This window comes from Symphalangus syndactylus, chromosome 8, assembly GCF_028878055.3.
Source record: "Symphalangus syndactylus isolate Jambi chromosome 8, NHGRI_mSymSyn1-v2.1_pri, whole genome shotgun sequence".
In the NCBI taxonomy this organism is placed as follows: domain Eukaryota; kingdom Metazoa; phylum Chordata; class Mammalia; order Primates; family Hylobatidae; genus Symphalangus; species Symphalangus syndactylus.
The window spans coordinates 40,819,485-40,838,398 of NC_072430.2; the positions used below are offsets into that span (position 1 = coordinate 40,819,485).

Sequence of the window (18,914 nt, forward strand, 5' to 3'; positions counted from 1 at the left end):
GGATGCTCTCCCTCCTCCCCAAGGCAGCGCTGGTGGCTGCAGCTGCAGCAGCTGTTCCTGGGTGGGCTGGCCAGCCAGCGTTCCGTGGGAGCCAAGAGCCCCTGCAGCCCGGGAATTCTGGGCTAATGCTCAGTCCTGGCATGGTCCCCTCTCTCACTGACCCCTCCAGTCCAGGTCACCACGACAGATGCTGGGAACATATGCCGTGAATTAATTCACTCCGGCACAGCCACAGAAGAACGGCTTCTTCCTCGTTCTGCTCCCACCACCCTTGCTTTCTGATTTCTGCCTTGCCAAAAGAAAAATTAAAATTTTCCCCTTCCCTTGCTTCTCACACCCCCTCCACTGGGCCTTCTCTTCAATATCCTGAGCCCACTGACAAAGGCATTTGGCTCCTGCAGACTTCCTCACCCCCACATCCCAAGTAGGATCAAAGGGCCAAGAAGGAGCCCAGATGTCCCCCTTTCCAGCATTTTTGTCTCCAGATAGATCATGTCCGTGTTCCTAGAACTGATGAGTGCTCATTTCCTTTTCTTAAAGAAAGGTTGTCTCTCTTTCAGGGGCCAGAATCTTCCCACCCTTCTAGTCTTTCCTTATATTTAACTCAAATCACTCCTGCTGCAATGAATTTCCTGGATAGAAACAAGCAGCTGAACTTTGAGAGCACGCAGGTGTTTGTTATTTCTCATCTTCATTCTCTCCTCTAAGGAGGGGTTGGCAACAATTTTCTGCAAAGCGGCAGATAGCTAATATTTTAGGCTTTGCAGGTCAGATGATCTCTGTCACAACTAAGTTCTGCCCCTTGTAGCATAAAGGCAGCCATCGACAAATGAGCTTTTGTAAACAAATGAGCACGTAAACAGATGAGCATGGCTGTGTTCCAGTAAAGCTTTACAAGAACAAGTGGCCTTTGCTCTAAGCAAATCAGCCCCACCTCTGTTATTTCTTGGTGGGCGAAGTATCCCTCTCTCTCTCCTCCCATCTGTATTTTGCAGATCATATGGGCTTCTTCACTCACACACTATTTATTTGCTAGCTTGTGAGTTTCTCGAGGTCAGGAGTGCGCTTTATTTGATTTTGAACTCCTGGAATAGGCATGCAGTTAGATAGAAATGCAATCGACACGCAGTCTTAGACTGGAAGAGCTTATAGGCTAGTAGGGAATACAGACAGATGAGGCCTATGTTCTCAAAGCAGAGATAAACGCAATGATAGGAAGAAGGCAGGGAGGGAGGAATCAGAAGAATGTGCCTCCCACAAACTCAACAGCAGCCTTTGAAAAAATTAAGGACAGGAAACAAGAAAAAAGTACTTACAGGCCGGGCGCGGTGGCTCACGCTTGTAATCCCAGCACTTTGGGAGGCCAAGGCGGGCGGATCATGAGGTCAGGAGATCGAGATCACGGTGAAATCCTGTCTCTACTAAAAATACAAAAAATTAGCCGGACGTGGTGGCGGGCGCCTGTAGTCCCAGCTACTCGGAGAGGCTGAGGCAGGAGAATGGCGTGAACCCAGGAGGCGGAGCTTGCAGTGAGCCGAGATTGCGCCACTGCACTCCAGCCTCGGCGACAGAGTGAGACTCCGTCTAAAAAAAAAAAAAGAAAAGAAAAAAGTACTTACTTAACCCTGATATCCTAAAGACCTGAGGCCATGAAAAAGTTTGGCAGTTTCTTAAAAGTTAAACGTAAACATACCATATGACCCAGCAATTTAATTCCTAGGAATCTACCTAGGCAGAATGAAAACATCTGTGCAGCTGGGCACAGTGCTCACACCTGTAATCCCAGCACTTTGTGGGGCCGAGGCAGGCGAATCACTTGAGCTCAGGAGTTCAAGACCAGCATGGCCAACATAGTGAAACCCTGTCTCTACTAAAAATACAAAAATTAGCCGGGTGTGGTGGCGCACGCCTGTAATCCCAGCTACTCAGGACTGTCCAGAATCGGCAAAGTGATGGGGCCGGAGAGCAGTTGCCCAGGGCTAGGGATGAAAGCAGGAATTAACTGTAAATGGACACAAGGGAATTCTGTAGGATGAGGCAAATGTTCTAGAACAGGATTATGGTGATGGCTGCAGAAACTCATACATTTCCTAAAAATCACTGAATTATACACCTTCAATTGTGCACTCTTAATTTTACGGCACACAACTTTTATCTAAATAAAGCTGTTACAAATAACAAAACAAAACAAAACCTGGTGCCAAGCCATCTTTCCATCCATGGCTGAGAAGTGATGCATGAGGGGAGATGAAGGTGATACCCCCTAGCAAACTGCAGGCACTGTTGCCATAAACTGTCACTTTTTGTATGTTAACTTTTCAATCTTATCCAGTTCTCAAATCCAATAACAGCAGCTGGCTTTTACTGGGCACCACAATCCCAAGAAGATAATACTGATATCATCCCATTTTCCAGATTAGAAAACAGGATCAGAAAGGGAAAGTAGCTTGCTCCAGGGCCCAGAGCTACATGGCAGAGCTGCGACTGGAGCCCCATTCTGCCTGATTCTAGAACCTGTGCTCTTTGCCACCTTTATTTACTCCTATTCCCTCTACCTACCCTTTTTCCCATTGACTCTTTGACCTCAAGGAGAAAAGCATGGTGCTGCTTGGTCAAGCAAGGCAGAGTCTACGCTTCCATATCTCTCTGCAGTAAACAGCACCTTGCATGCAGGTCTCCGGCAGCAATGAGCCCAGAGGCGCCCTTACCTACTAAGCAAGAAGGCCTTGATTTGTGCCAGTAACACATTTTGATCAAGCAACACTGAACAGGTGGTGGCATCAGTTTCCAATGAGAGCATGTAGTTATAAAAGCCCATCTGGAGTGTCATGGGGTTTAGCAAAGATGAACCAACAGTCAAGGATAGAGATGACCTAAGCTTCAGCTGCTGGCCTGCCTGGATGAATTTCTGGCTTGAGCTCTTCACTGGGAGCCGAGTTCCCAGGGAGCACTCCGCGCAGGGGCCTTATAGTGCCTCTCTGACTGTCTGGTGCAGTGGGCACACCCTCCTTCCTGGTGGGGAGCTGGCAGCAGCCTCCCAACCTCTGGTCTCTGACAGACAGAGCTCATTGTTCTCTCCTGCAATGTAGCATCAATAGTTCTGCCTCTTCCAGGCCAAGGCATGAAGAGGCCACGCAGTAGTTTGAGGAAAGTTTTCCATAGTCTGCCTGTCAAGCCCAAGGAAGCCTGAGAATGCTGTCATCACAGGAGGGAGAGGACCCCAGACATCCAGAGGCCTTTTCTGTGACAAGCCGGGCCTTGGGCACAGTGAGCCAGAGAATCTTCTCTTTTGTTGTCACCCCCACCCCAGGCACCTTGACTTCCTGCCACTCCTCCAACAGGTCAGGCACATGCCTTCCTCCCGGTTTTTGCAAATACTGTTCCTGCTACTGAGAGCACTGTTCCCTGGGCACCAGTCTCACTCCTTCCTTCACCTTGTCAGTTGTGTGCCCAAATGCTCCCTTCTCAGGGAGGCCTCCCCTGATTGCCCTATTAAAAAATCACAACCCCCCTCCCCAGCACTCCCTTCTCTGTGCCGGCCTCATTTTTCTCTATAGTATCTCTTACCACCTCAGACACTATCTATTTTACTTTATTTGTCCATCTCCCCTTCCAGAATGTAAGTTCTATAAGGGAAGGGAGTTTTGCCTGGCTAGTTCTGTATCTGGAGTGCCTAGACCCGAGCCTGGCCTGAGGGAAGTGGCAATCAATTATTCCACAAAGTAATGAACTTCCCCATCACAGCCCAGCCTATGAACGGCATCTCTGCAGTGACCACCCAATGCCAAAGACACTGGGGGAGATTTGTCAGAGACCAGCTGGGCTACCCAAGCCCGCTCAAAGGTGACTTGAGCCAGTCTAAGAGAAACTGGTAAGGAACTGGTTAACAAGCCATGTATTACTAGAAATGGCAGCACCAAGATTCCTCACTTCATGCTTCCCCATGCCTGCAAAAAACCATATTGCTGCTACCTGTGGATGCTTGTTGATTCTGTCATTGCTGTCTTGGGCCATCTTCCTGAAAGGCTCTCTGAAGTCAAGTATATTACACCATTGGATGTAACCTAAGGAAGGTATTTTCCATTCAGATGAGAACTGGGTGGTCGTAGATTCTGGAACATCCCATTCCTCTGGCACCCTGAAGACATGAGGTACAAATGCTGGGTAAAGGAAAGAGCCCAGATAGGACGTGGCCAGGGCACAGGACAAGTGAAAGGAGACTCAGTCACATGTGGCCTGGACCTGATTTGGCTGAGCTCAGTTTGCTCAACGTAGAGCTGCTCCCACCCAGGTCCTACTGTCCTGGGGCCAGGGCTCTTGAGCTCACCCATGTTGCCAGGCTTCACACCAGAGGACTGACAGAAGCCCTCTGCTCTGTGGTCACTCCACAGACAAGAGTGGAGGCTGGGAGGGGTGGTGGCAGTGGACTTCTTTCTCCCAGTGAAAGACAGTAATTCTGTCTGCTATAAACTAGATTACTTTCCCAAGATGAAGGCAGCAGGGGGTAACAGAAACACAGGTGTTAAAGAGCTGTGGCATCAGAACTTGGAATTCCAGCTCTGCCACTCAGCTGGATCATCTTGGGCAATCTCTTAACCTCTCTGAGTCTCAGTTTCCTCCTCTGTAAAATGGGATAACCACAGCATCTGCTTTACTGGGAGGCTGTGAGGATGAAATCTGATCATTCCTATGTGCTGAGCCCAGCACCTGGCATGCAGTGAGAGCTCCACGTTAGATCTGGTTGCTGCTGTTGTTCTAAAATAAAGGGGGAAAGGAAGTCAGCCCCTAGCCACTTGCTCAGGCTGGCTGGAGACCTCCAAGGTTATCAGAGTCCTGAGGCAGTTGGATTTCCAGTAATTAAGGGAGTAGAAATACAGCCTTTCTCCTTTGGGTTTCAGAATGATGTAGACTCAAGCAAAACTAGCCTGGATGGAAACTTTTCAGTGGCCATGGGAATTATTCCAAAGAGGGGCTGCCTGGGCTAAAAGTGTGACTCTGGAAAAGGAGGAAATGGAACCCTAAAGCCACTAAATCCCCGAGTTTATAATTAACAGACAAGCATTCGCTCTGCCTGTTCCGCAGCCATGTGGCTCGCCGGGGAAGGGCACTGTAGTCACACAAAAATAACCCCCCAGTGGGTTTTTGATGTGTTGAGCCTCTTTGTTTTTCTGAATTTTAATGAAGGGCTTTCCAGGCAGGATAAGAGAAGCACTCAGCACTCCCTATGGCCGAGGAGTGGGCCTTAGTTAGCTGCTGCCAGCCTAACCCAAAGCCGCATCCAAGAGAAGCAGGCAGCGAAGGGGCTCTGTCCTCAGATAAGAAGTCTCAGGGAGGAAAAGAAAAAAACAAAAACAAAAGACATCTCTGTTTAGGAGAAGGGTGGGACTCTGCTCCTGATCTCAGCACATCTTGGAACCAGGCGGTTATAATACTTGCAGCGGTGGAGATGGCTGCGACATATCTAAAAGGAGAAGAAGGGAGGCCCAGGCTCCATGAGACGGCTTCCATGGAATTCTCAGGGCTGCTGGCTGGCCCCTTTCCATGAGAATCAGAAATGAGGCTCTGGGAACCTGTAGACTTTTGGAGCTCAAGGCATGGGTTGCAGGAAGAGGGGAGAAAGGAGAATGTTGTCACAACAGCCACCAAACCCTGATGTGAGTGAAGAATGGGTCTCCTTATCCCTCCCGCCACCTCCTCCCTCTGCTGCAGCGGCCTGGAAGCCTATGATGCAGGTGGCAGTGCTGCGTCACTAAGGTTACAAAGGGCCCAGAGCACCCCCGGGAAGGGAGGCCCCGCCCCAGAACCCCAGCGGGCAACTGTTTGAAACCTCCCGAGAAGTGAACAACTTTCAGTAGGAGTGCCCACTCCTTGGCCGCCTGAATCGAACTCTCCCACATGCTCCGCAACAAGGCCGCGAGTTCTGAGCTCCTATCAGCTGGTTTAAAAGCTGTTCTCCTTCACTTGTGATACATTTTTCCAAGAAGAGACTGGAAAGAAATGGAGGAGATGGCACAGAATAAAGCAATTTATTGCAATTGAATTATCCAATGTGGTTGACTGAATATAAATATTTTTATTACAAAATATTCCAGGTAAAAATTCGGAGCTGCTTGCAAGCTTCTTTAGCTTTAAGCTCATTGCATTTCTTCATGTCTAGAGCATGGGCGACGGGCTCAGGTGTGCCTGGCCTGCCCCGCAGGGTCCTCCTTCTCCGTCTGCAGTGGGTCCCACTCAGTGAGGACCTCTGAGGACACCTCAGTGAACAGATGGTCCCAGTCCCAGCCGACATCATCCTGCCAAGAAGGGTTTCGCTGGGTAAGACAAAGAAAGGCCTTTTCCCTCAACTGTAGCTGACTTCTCCCTCCCATCCAGGCCTCAGGGAGGCACAGGCCAGCCGGGGAGTCGGCTGGTTATGGGAATGCCAGAGCTGAGAGACCGGGGAATTGCTGCCACCACCATACCTCCCGGACTTCGTGCTCTGGCGCGAGCACTTTGGTGAGGAGTTTCAGGTCGATCTCCCCATCCTGTGAATGCAAACAAAAAAAGGTCAGGCTGAGCACCTTGAGGGCTTTCAGGCAACTCTTTCTCGCAAAACCAGGATCAGTTTTTGTGTGTCAGAACTTCCCAAACTGAGACCTGCAGGAATGCCTTCACAAGAGAGTAAAATCATGAATGAACCACATGCCCACTGAGAAATGAGGGAAGGCTATGCTTCCTACATGCTGGGCATGCTTTGGGGCAAAGCACTGCACCAGGAGGGCCGAGCGTCATAGCAGTATATCCACAGGGACAGAGGGGAGTAGGGTGCCATCAGGTGCCACGTGGGCAGCCACGGAGGCAGGTGGGAGCCTGGCACTGAGAAACACTGGACTATGTTGGGTCCAGGGTTGCTGTGAGATGAACGAGGATAAAACCTGCAGCAGAGGTATGGGGGCCAGGCAGCCAGCCTCGGGGGACTGGTGGCGGTGCTGTATAGCTTGGGAGGAACTGAGAAATCTCTATGGATTGAAGCCCGTTGCTTGGAGCCTGCCTCTCTATGCAGAAGCTGTTCCACTCACCAGTGTCTGAATGGCTGAGTACTTCATGAGGTCATTGTCCAGGTCACGGTAGGTCATCACCCGCTTTATCTGGATGCTGAAAGAAAGAGAGAGCGAGAGGAGGGAACCCCAGGCAGGACCCGTTCCAGGAGTGCTGCCAGGCCACCGTCCCCAGAGCCTTGTACACAGCTGGGGATGACCAGAATGGGAATAACAAAATGGGAACCCTGGATGGAGCCCAACACCAGAAAGATCCAGATTGACATCAAGGTCCACTGTAGATGATATCTGGAGTGTATTAATTCACATGTTCTTTGCCTCCCCAATCACATCCGATTTAACCTACCTGGGAGGGGCTGCCACCTGCAAAACAAAGTCTTCTTCCTGTACTTCCTCCAGATCCGGAATGATAGGAATATCTGCAAGGAGAGGCAGAGGCAACACTGTCTGCAGAACTCATAGGGATTGTGCCTGCTTCTCCACTTCTTACTCATTCCCCTTCAACACACCAGCCATGGGGCTGTGGGCTGGGGCAGGAAGGACACTCAGATACAAACTAGGGGTAGGATCGAAGGTGGAGTTTCAACGATGTCTGAATCCCAGGCCTCACTCTAGAACCTGCTGAGATAGAACCTCCTGGGCTGGGCTCAAGCATCCGGATTTTTTTCCCAGGTGTTCCTTGGTGATTCTGATGTGTGCAACAGGTTAGGAGCCACTGCAGTGGATCTCCAAGGAGAAATGTAAAGAAATAAATGTAATGAAGGGCTTACTAGAGGAGAGGAAAGAAAAGAAGAGGAACTGACAAGTGAGCCTGGCATGGTCAGGGACAGAGGAACTGAGAACATGTAGTGTCACAAAGCAGATGTTGCAGTGAGTGCCACTCCTCATGACCCAGATCTCTACGTGCATTAGCTCCGCAGTGCAATCATCAGGGCCCTCAGCCTGCATCTCAAGGGCATCTTCTACCTAGTGACATAGCCTGACTCCCTGGGATCCAGGCCTCCATTTGCCAGGTCTAATGTAATCAGTATGCTGATTCTACGATCATGCTTTTCTTGCTGTCTCAAGATTTCCCATCTCTGAACTCTCCAGACAACATATGAGGAGACATGAGGCCATTTCTTTCAGCAATCCAACAAAATCATGCAAACAGAGAACTGGGAAACCAGTCCATCCCTTAATTGTGGCAACTTGCTTAAGTGGCCAAAAATTGTCCATGTTCTCATGGGTCAACCTAACATCCTTAAGAAACATTTCCTTCTCCAAGTAAGTATCACTGACTGGTTGAGAGATTTTGTTTTAAACAGTCAGGGGTGGGGGAGAAGGGAGAGATGGTGCAAGAAAAAAGGCCTGATGGGGTGAGACAGTCCTGGAATTCCCAAAGCAACTGTAAACACGGGAAGAAGGAAAAATCCCAAAAAGAGACTGGTGAAGACGTCTTTCATTTCTGCTTTCATGGATTGAATTCAATCTTAGTTTTAAAAGAGGTGGAAAATCATTTCAAGAACAGCTGAGAAGACCCTTGCCACTTTCAGGCAATTCATGATTTAGACTTTTCGATCACTCTAGTCAAGTGACGCCAGAGGATGGAAATGTCAGTTCCGAGCCCGGTGTCTTTATTATGACTTCCGACTGTGGAGGCACAGATGTTGTACCTGGAAAAAGAGAGCATGCAAGGGAAAGACAGACACAGAGGAAATTCAACAGAAAGAGACAGGGAGAAAACACGGGATAAAAAGAGTGAAAAGGGATAAAAATAGAAATTGCTGACAGGGAAAATAAAGAAGAGACACATCCACCACCCCCCAAATAATGAACCACATTTACCAAGTCTTATAGCTAGAAAGACGCTGTTCAGAGCTTAGATTATATCTCTCTATCCTGCTAGAGAACTGGAGATGGAATGCTCTAAGATTCTATTTCTTATGCTAATAGAAATTTAGCTTTCTTTTTCCCTCCCGTTCTCCGTGATTAATGCAGTCCATTGTGCAGGCTGCTGAGAATGCCGTTCCCCAGGCTGGTAAGACCGCACAGGCCCTGTGGAGGGACAGGGAGGAAGCTGGCTGTGGCACGCACCATCAGCAGTATGACAGTTTTGGAGTGCGCCTGGCTCTCCTCGGGTGCAGAGTCCAGCCTGAGATGAATATTCAGAAGTTGGTAAGAAAATGCCCCGTGCTGAGTTTAGGGCTCAGGACAGGGTCTTCCCAAACTCCCCTTTCCCTCCACAACTTTAGCATTTGGGTCCTGTCAACTCTGCCCAGCGTCTTGGGGCTCTGAGGAATTGCACTTCTGCCCAATGTCCACTCTCACTCCCCATGGGCTTCCCTCTTCATCCCCAACCCCCTCCTCCAAATGTGCACAAAGAGTGTGGGGTTGGCCCATCTGTGACAGATCAGAGGTCAGCTCAGGCCTTGGCAAAGGGGCCGCTCAGAGTGGCGCTGGTGGGGCTGGCCACACAGTGGGATTTCTCTCTAATTGGAAGCCTGGTGCCCAGCAGAACCCGGTGAACCGCCTGAGTGGGACAGAGCCAGCGATGACAGCCAGGCCAAGGCAAGCTGGAACATTCTTGTGCAGTGACAGCTTGAGCCATCGCAGCAGAGGCAGGCCATCCAACTCCGGCCCCCAGTAGAACAGGTGTCTGCGGAGCCGTTTTTGGGCAAACTTCAAAGAACTTCACAATTTTACAGTTTCTGGTTTACAATCACAGGCAAGTGCTCATGAGCACATAATATGTTCTGGGGAATTTTTTTTTTCTCTTTATCTCCTTCCCCGCTCCCCGCTCCCCCACTCTCACGTATACCATGAACGAACACAGAAAAAAGAAAATAGACTTAGGAAACTAGCTTCTTCACAAAATTACCTCTGAGCAGTGATCCGGCCTGCCTCCAGTAAGAGACAGTGATGACCTGCAAAGGTGGACTGGTGATGCAGCCTGATTCAGGTTGTAAAGTTTGACATGCAAAGCACACGATTTTAACAGAGACAATACAAGGAAGACAGGAGTCAGTTCCAGTACTATTGAAAAGCAACCACCATTTTAAAAAATCCAAAAATTATGTTTACTTTATTTTCCTTTTCTTCAATGTTGCTAATACTGAGAAGAACATGAACAGCTGCAATGAGGTCAGGGCGTGCTGTGTAGAACTCCTTGCTCCATGGTTAAGAAGCAGGCTCTGGAGGAAGGAGGGTCCGCTCCAAACCCTGGCTCCACCACCTACTAGTTGTGTGACTTTTTCTCTCTATGCCTCAGTTTCTTCATCAATACAATGAAGATCAGACTCACGCCCACCCAGTCAGTTGCTGTAAGTATTAAATGCAATGATCTTTATAAAATACTAGCACTGTGATCAGTATGTAATATTCAATAACTATTTTTATGGACTTCACTGACATTATAATATTACATATGTAGAGAAACTATATGGCTCCACCTTCATTTTCTCCTGCCCAGTGATGGCCATTTTTCAGAAGAGAACACTGAGGCTAAGCAAGATGAAGCAGCTTGCATGGAGTGAAACTATGAGTAACAGACTTCAATGTGGCTGCGATGCCTGAGCCCTGCCACGCCCCACACGGGCTTTCTTCTCAAAAGTGAAATGCCTTCAAAGACACCTCCTCCTATAGTGAAGGGGTGAGACAGCTGCCCATGGTCGAGACAGCTTTCCCTTAACGTCCTGTGAAACTTAATGTCCTCTCTTCTGGGGTCTTTCTCTCGATTCCAATAACTAGAGATATGCTAAGTCCTCTCCCTTACCATACACCCTGACTCGCTACTTCTCTACAAGGCTAAATGGGGCAGAGTGGAAAAAAGGCACCACATCAGAGTCCCAGAGACTCCATCTCCACCAACCCTATCTTATTAAACTAGCCCCAAGGAGGAGGAGGTGGCCAGACACTTTGAACAGCCCGAGGAGGGGAAGGTGAGGCAATAGGGCTGTTGACATCCCTGGCACCATGGGAGCCGGTATCCCCAGCTTCCCCGGCAGGCAGTGCCACTGTCACACGGCCGCGCTGCTCTCTGCCCCAGCTCTGATGCTTAAATGGAAGACTCCTTCCTTGCCTTGTGCACTGCTCCCTGCCTCGACGTTGGCTATCTCACAGCTGTTCAACCTGCTTCTCTGTCCCACGTGGGGCCTAGTCAGCCACGCTGTGAGGAAACTCCATTTGTCTGCTTGTTCATTCATTCTTTCATTCATTCGTTCAAGGATACTGATGGAACACCTACTATGTGAAAGGTACCATGCCAGTAACAACAGCAAATAAAACAGACATGGTCCCTGTTTTCATGGGGCACCGGTCTGGTGGAGGCTAATAAACACAAAGAAAGGTACTGCTTACAGATTAAAATACACACAAAGAAGGAAACCAACTGGATTTCATGATGGAAAGCAACAGGGAAATCTGATTATTTTTCTAAAACAAAAGTAACATTATAGGTAGTAATAAATTAAAATGCTATAGAAAGGTTTAAAATGAAAAATGTCCCTTCCGTGAGACCCAGTCATCTCCCTAGAAGTAATCACTGTTAACGATCTTTTCATATTTATTTGCTGAAAACAATCCGTGAATAACACAGCACGTATGTCCTTTTAAAAATGCTCACAAATGGGATCACACTACACAGACACTGTTCTGCACCTTGCTTGTATCTTTCCTTATCAATATATAGATGTATTTTACTTCTTTTAAGTGACCTTCTAATATTCTATTGAACACTGCTCCACAATGCATTTAATCCAGTCCAGAGAGGATTTAATTTGGGGGTGTGGGATTAGGGTTAGTAGGGTTAGGGTTGAGGAGTTAAAGAAGGAAGAATACATATTTCTGCATTGAGGACAGGGCAGCTGAAGCTGAAGGAGAAGCAGGATTCAGCCAGGCGGGAAACAACATGTGCAAAGGTGCTCAGCGGTGAGAAGTAACTGGAAACACTGGAGAAACTGAAGGTGGGACGTTGTGGTTGGGCTACGCCAGACGCCTTCCAAGGCATGATGCGGGGAAATCCAGAGGGACTAAGCAGCACAGAAAATGCATGTCCCTTCCTTAGTGGGTCACTTCTGAATCTCACAAGCAGAAATAAGAGCTTCCTACTTTATCCTTCCATAATACTTTATTCGTGGCCACAGGGTAACCCTCACTACCTTGCAGGAGGTAGAATCCATGAAGTTTTCCCCCAGTCTGCCCCCTGGATGGTGAACGAGCTGAGAGCAATGCCACATCCCAGGCATCTGTGCATTCCAAGGACTGGAAAAATTAGGAACAACTGAATAGAACTGCATTCAACAGATGCTCCTCAGGTCAGGAAGTGACACACACAGAAGAGCCATGTCAACCTTCTCTACTTCTCTATATTGTTCCAATTAGAATTGCTACTGAGTCCTAAAGCTGCCTGAGTAGGATTCATTTCACAAGAACAAATAAGAGTAATCCTTGGCTACTTCTTGGATTTGATAACATCATAGCAAAAGCTTTGGCTTCCTTCAGAGCTGCAAGGTCCCCTGGGAAAGGCTTGTGCATATCCAAGAAACAATGGATGCGTGGAGACAGTCTCAGAGGAAGAGTCATTCAAACTTGGTCCAATATGGCCCATCTGGCTTCCATCCTGAGGCTGGGTCACACTGCTCTTCACCAATCTCCACATTCTGGAACCACTCAACAGAGGCTTATTAACGCACAGCAACAGCAGTACAAATCTATTTCAAAAAAAGAGATCGCCAAATGGGAAACTCATTTTGATACTAGAACACTACTCTGCCGACACCCAACACATCCACCCAAAAAATCATTCAGCAGATGATACCACAGAAATAAATGGGTGCTGCCTAAATAAATAGAAACTTATGGAATACCAATAGATCAATTACAACTGGTTTCAAAGATGTGAGCTGTTGGATGTGAGGGCAACTGCCATTTGGCCTGAAATATATTCATTATGGATAATATCATCACATGCGCACGCTAAAATGCTAATTACCTAGCAAAGTCCCAGAAGGATCCTTTTCAGTTCCCGTAGCCTGTCAAAAGCCTACCTGCCTCTTCCAATGAAGCCAGCCCCAAATCTCTGTGATGCGTTTTGTGATAGCATGCGTTCAGATCCAGCTGTCGTTTGCCTGTTTGGGTACCGCTAGAACAGAAAGTGACTTCTTAGATTGGACTCAGCTTGCAATGAGTACACCCCAAGCACTACCCAGCTCTTCACCTGGGGTATAAATCTAACTCCAGCAGGGAGAGAACAAAGGAGACACCCCAATCTGGCCCCTGGGTCCCACCCAGGCAGAGATGCCTCAGGCAGGGAGCTTCTTCCTCTCTGTAACCCTTAACTCTTTGCTAATTTTCTTGGTTGGGGATTTCTGAATAGGATTCCCTGGTCGTGTTCGGAAGGGCTTCTAGAGAACTACATCAAGTCTCTTCTGTACTCCAGCACTTTCTCACCTTGACATCTGAGCAAATGATACAAATGGTTGGCTTAGCTTTCCAGCTTCCTCAGGGTGCTTAATGATGACACCACCCCACTCACTTCATTTACTCAATGAGCTTCCAAAGGCAAATGCCGTTTGGTTACACACAATCTCTTCCCAAACTTCTTTCCCACTCAGTGCCCTGGCCACTGCAGAGCACTCACAGGCTGTTCAAGGCTCATATCTACCATACACAGCCAAGCTCAACAACCAATCCACATGAAAGCGATCTGGACATGCAGCTTAAGGACACCCCCAATAAGAGCAGTCCAGACAAACCCCTGATTCTGTGCCCAAAGTCAACAGACGTTCAGAGCTCTCAAGTGGAAGAAAACAATGCCCATGTTTTTAGGAGATGACAACTTAAAACCAGAGATCATTATAATTTTTCTCTGCAGCTACAAAACTTTGTTTTACTGAATGCTGTTACCTTCTGCATCACGTATGGGGAATTTTAAACAGGCAAATGGAAGAAGGTCTGATTGAAGATGAAGTTAAGTGAAAGAAATTGGTCTCATTTAGCACATGACAGGATTCATCTGTGTTCCCAAGTCCACTGAGGTGGCATCATGGGCGTTTCATATTCATGAGCTGCTGTGACACTATGTCCCCTCATTTACAAAGAGCCGTGTTCAGCAAATTCTGTCCCTGTGGACACTCCATGCATTTCATGGTCTTGTCAGAGAGACATCAAACGCTCCAGTAACCAAATACCAGAAAATGGCTTTAATTAGTGGATCTCAATCGTATAAATAATTTTTTTTCTAAGTCAAAAAATGGAGAATTTTTTAAAAGGGAAAAGAAAAGGGAAAGCAGGAGGCAACAGGCTTCAAACACCCAAAGGAACAAGGGAAAGAGGCAGTCTCAGAGGAGCTCCTGAGCGGTCCCCTGCACTCCTCGAATCAGGGGACAAGGGGCACAAACACGTCTCAGGTCTCTGGCAGGTGTGCTTTATGAAGATGTGTCCCTTGTGATTTCACCTGATTAGAGCTGGGTCCAGGGCTGTGCTCGTTACTGGCAGGTAGGAGAAAGAGAGTCTGAAAACTGTGACAGTGGCTACGGAGCCATGCTGCAAAAGGTGTGGAACAGGACTGACCACACGCAGCATGCGTGTGGCCCTGCAGACATAGCGGGGCATATGGTCAGGAGCCACGCAGGAGCAGGTCCCTGAGGAGGCATGCGATGGGGAAACAGGGTGAGGAGGCCCTGTTCTGCAGTGCCAGTTTGGGGTGCCCATACGGTGAAATGCCTCCATGCTCCTCCAAACTGAATCTCTCCTGATACTGCTGGGGAAAAAAGATCACAGACCTTAAGAGGAGGAAGATCAAAATAGCTGATTGCTCCTCACAGCCCCCCAAGCTGTGATAGCTCTCTTGGCTGACAATGGGTTGGGGAGGGAGGTTTGGACTGAGTTTCATTTCTGAGGTCAGTCAGGCCTCAGCACAGTTGGGATCTGGCTGGATCTTCAGCAAAGAAGGGGGTTTATAAGCACGTCGACTTGGCTCCGGAGACACTATGGTGTATGAATGCTGGACCTCATTATGTTACCCACAGAGGGATGTTAGCATGTTTCTGAAGGAGCCATGAATGTCATCCTCTAGACAGCAATGTTCCCGTCATCCCACCCAGGTCCACTGAAGGTTATGCAAGTATCAGTATTGGCAATGCAAGGTGGCAGCAGCCAGGACTCAGCCTTGCAGGCCTGAGAGTCAGGCAGCGCCCTGAGAGGACTCTCCATAGGGAACAGCCTAGCAGTCTCAAATGACCCCATTCTGAAGAGGAGCCCGGCGTCATCTGCCCAGGTGACCTTTAGGGAGTATGGCCCGCTGGTTACTGTCAATTGAAGGAAACGAAGAACGGAGTCCTGCAGTAGCTCTCTCAGAGCCTCGTGGAGGCCCCAGCTTTCATCTGTGGAAATGTGTTAAGGACAAGGAGGGGTAAAGGACTTTAAACGTGATGAAGAAATAAAGTGGCTAGAAGGAACGGAAGCCGAGGAACTCTCCACTCTCTTCAATAAGGCCCAAGATGAGTGATCTGGTATTAATGTGACAGAGTGCACCTTCTCAGAGCCGCCAGTGGAAGAACATTAGAAACCAGGCATATCTGATTCTATTTCATCCTCTTCATGTTACACTGAGAAAAACAAGACAAACTACACTGCTTTTATTCTAAATCCTTAGGTTTTGTATTTTTCCTTATATATATTTATTAAAAAAATGCTCCTTTGATCAGTGCCACCCGTGACACCCCCACATACGGAATGCTTCTGAGCGGCTCCCTCTGTGCAAGGCCACTGCTGGTGACAGCCAGCTGGTTTTGATCACAGCCACTTGGAATCGAATTTTCATAAGACAGATGAGGAGTCTTACTGCTGCTCGCTCTCTTATCAGATGAGAAAGGGGGGGAGGGGGAGAACGGGTCCTGAGGGAGCAGCGCAACAATCAAGGGCGGCGGGGCTCTTTCTCTGTCCCTCCGCTGCTGCAATTTTCAAAGGAGTTCGCCTCGGGCACTTTTAAATGATGGTGTCTCAATTCTGTAATCATCTTTCAAGAGCTTTCTCTTAAAGGGTCTTTTAGGTAAACCTAGTCTGTCAACCACACTTATGGACTCAGGAATCACACTGTGTCCTCCTGCGTGTGTATATAGACAAGTACACACACACACAGAGATGTGTGCACATGCGCACACACTGGACATCTCTGAATGTTCAGAAAGCTGGTAGAGCCTAAAGCACGAAAGGAAGATGTGTCACTTGGCCATGAAGTTTGCCTCTTGCGAGGGTCAGAGGATTCCCTATTACCTCTTCCCCAGATTTCTGCCCTATGTAGGTTTTGCTGCCTCAAGTCCTCCTTTAGAAACTTATCTCCATGCGTGATGTGTCAGAAGGAAAAGACTTCTCCAACTGAGGGCCAAGTGATGTCCTAAGTCCAACCTCAGATGCACAAACATGCCTGTCCCTTCCCATCTCACCTAGGCAACAGCTAGCTGCCAGCCTTCAAACGGAGAAATGAACCATAGCCTTCTATTTAGGAGAGCACAGACAGTCACCAGTCATCCCAGGCCACAACCTGCTGTGTTCTGGGTTACAAAGACTATTTGGAGCAACTCTACAACTCCACTTATCTTTTTCCATTGCAGAGAACATGCTGCCTTTTCTTTATATAGTCCCTGTCACTGGAAACAGACACCCTAGAATACTGAGCCTCTCTTTCTTTCTGGTCAAATAAAAATCAAAGCAGTCTAAGATCTCCCTGGGCAGTGGTCCTCATCCATCTAAGGCCGCTCTCCTGCTCGCATCCTCATTCACCCGCTCCTGTCACAACTGTGTGGAGGTGAAGAAGTGCTCGTGCCTCTTCCTGAAAGCTGAAACACCACGTACAGTCACATCTGGGACAGTCTCACAAAACTAAATAGGATTGGCTTTGTCTTATCCTGATCCTGTCTTCTGTATTAAATGGGGACAGAATCCAAGAAGTTACAGCATACAAACCCTGATCTCTATAATGATTTTGGGGAGATTTAACTCTTTTACTTTTGTCAGTGCTCAATGCTGGATCATTTGCTATTAATCACAATCCTCCTAAAGACTACAGCATGACAGAATGCTGACAGAGCTTTCTCTCTGTGTTCCTGGAGGAAGGTTAATACAACCTGCTTTGTTTAAAACATGCATTTGTGCACAAGACTTCCATTTTCATTCTTCACATTCTACCTCTTCAGATGCACGCAAGCAAGCTGCTCACATAACAAGGAAAATGGAATCCCAGAGACGTTACTACTATCAACCTTGTTTTGAGCAGGGATGTTCGTGATGGTATGTTCAGAAAGTCTGGTGTGACCCAGACATTTCAGGGCATAGTTAGGGACTGTGGCCTAGCCCTGCCAATGCAAGAGGAGGTCTGGTCAAGTCTCATGGCCCAGTGGTGCTCTGTGGAATTTCAGTTCTCACCAAACCTCCCAAACTCTCCAATATTCACACTGCAATCTGTACAAGCCCAGTGAAACTCTTCCAGCCCTAAAATAGGTTCTCGCCTCTGGAGGATTTAGCACAGACACTCTTGAACTCATCATGTAAAAGTAATCTCCATGGATTTGATGGAAAAAAGAGAGGAATGGTCAAACCTGAAGATTCTGCTTCAGGTCACGAGAGCTTTAAAGACCTGGTCTCTTGTGTTTGTCTCTAGCCAGCCCAGGCCCTGCTGTAGACACGACTTGACAATGAGAGGAGCAACAGAACTGAGGACATGGCCAAGAAGTAAAGCTGAGAATCGTGATGGGGGAGCTGATATGCAACCGGTGGCTGGAAAATAGGTGGAGATGGGCCTCCTCCATAAGTAGGGCTGTGAACGGCGGGGGGTGGGGAGGTAGGAGACACAAAGACCACGTCTGAGTCCCAGCACCACCATTTCCCAGCTGTGGTGTGCTGGTGCAGCTCGCACCGGCCCCAAAGAGCCACTTGCTAAATTCTTAGGAATTTTGCCTGCAGGTTGTCAAACAGAAACATCATTAAAGATGAAATTATACATTCTTATAATTAAGTAAATTATATTAAAAAGAAAGATAATAAACACTCAAAACTCACCATTTCCTGAATTTAACTATTTTCCTATTATCTGTGATCTTGAGGCTATGTGTGCCTATCGTGTACCTGTATGGAGGAAGTAAAGACCGTGTGATGGTGCTGCTGCCCATCTCTTCCCACCTCTGAAATCAGTGATGTCATGTTAGGAGTTTGAAATCAATCATGGTGGGAGTATTTACACCACAGACTTGGCAAACACTACCAGTCAGGACCTTTCCCCCGCACCTGGAGAGCACATCACTGCTTATTAGCCATGTGACCTCGATGAGTTATTTAACTTCATAAAGTTTTGGTTTCCTCCTCTGTAAGATGGTGAGAATCACTGTGTCTCCTTAGAATTGTGAGGATTAACTGAAGTACGGCAGGTAGAGCAGTCGGCATAACGCCTGGCTCACGGTAAACACAAACATTAATTACCAATATTATTTCCTACAAGAATGATTTTTCAAATTTCTTACCCAATATCCTGTAAACAGACCAACGTTTAACAAAGCACTGAGACAAAAGACAGGGCAGCTTAGTCCTTGGACCAGTAAGCACAAATCCACCTCACCCAGCCCCCATTCCCACTATGGATGTGGCGTTCCTACATGCGCATGTGTTAGGAAAGGTTAGGGAGACTGAGAAAGACCTTAATGTCTAGTCCTAGTAACTCTGAACTTCGGAAAACAAATTGACTTTAAGGAGTGTTATTTGATAAAACATCAGAAGTAGTGTGTTAGGCCATTCTTGCATTGCTATGAAAAAATACTTGAAACTGTGTAATTTGTAAAGAAAAGAGGTTTAATTGGCTCATGGTTCTACAGGCTGTGTAGGAAACACAGCAGCCTCTGCTTCTGG

General features: G+C 47.7%; 1 protein-coding gene across 4 annotated transcripts in view; it reads right to left on the bottom strand.

Moving 5' to 3' along the window:
- Nucleotides 1–5,675: 5,675 nt before the first annotated feature.
- Nucleotides 5,676–18,914, bottom strand: part of IFT43 (intraflagellar transport 43) — a 94,854-nt gene continuing 81,615 nt past the window's right edge. For 2 of the 4 annotated variants that reach the window (XM_055288712.2, XM_063644341.1), the window contains exons 6-9: nt 7,384–7,456; nt 7,059–7,134; nt 6,462–6,524; nt 6,004–6,293 (exon numbers count right to left, since the gene is read on the bottom strand). In XM_055288712.2, coding sequence (XP_055144687.1) covers nt 6,174–6,293; nt 6,462–6,524; nt 7,059–7,134; nt 7,384–7,456 — 332 coding nt within the window. In that variant the 3' untranslated portion in view covers nt 6,004–6,173. The other 2 variants (XR_008659399.2, XM_055288711.2) reach the window with 2 other exon arrangements.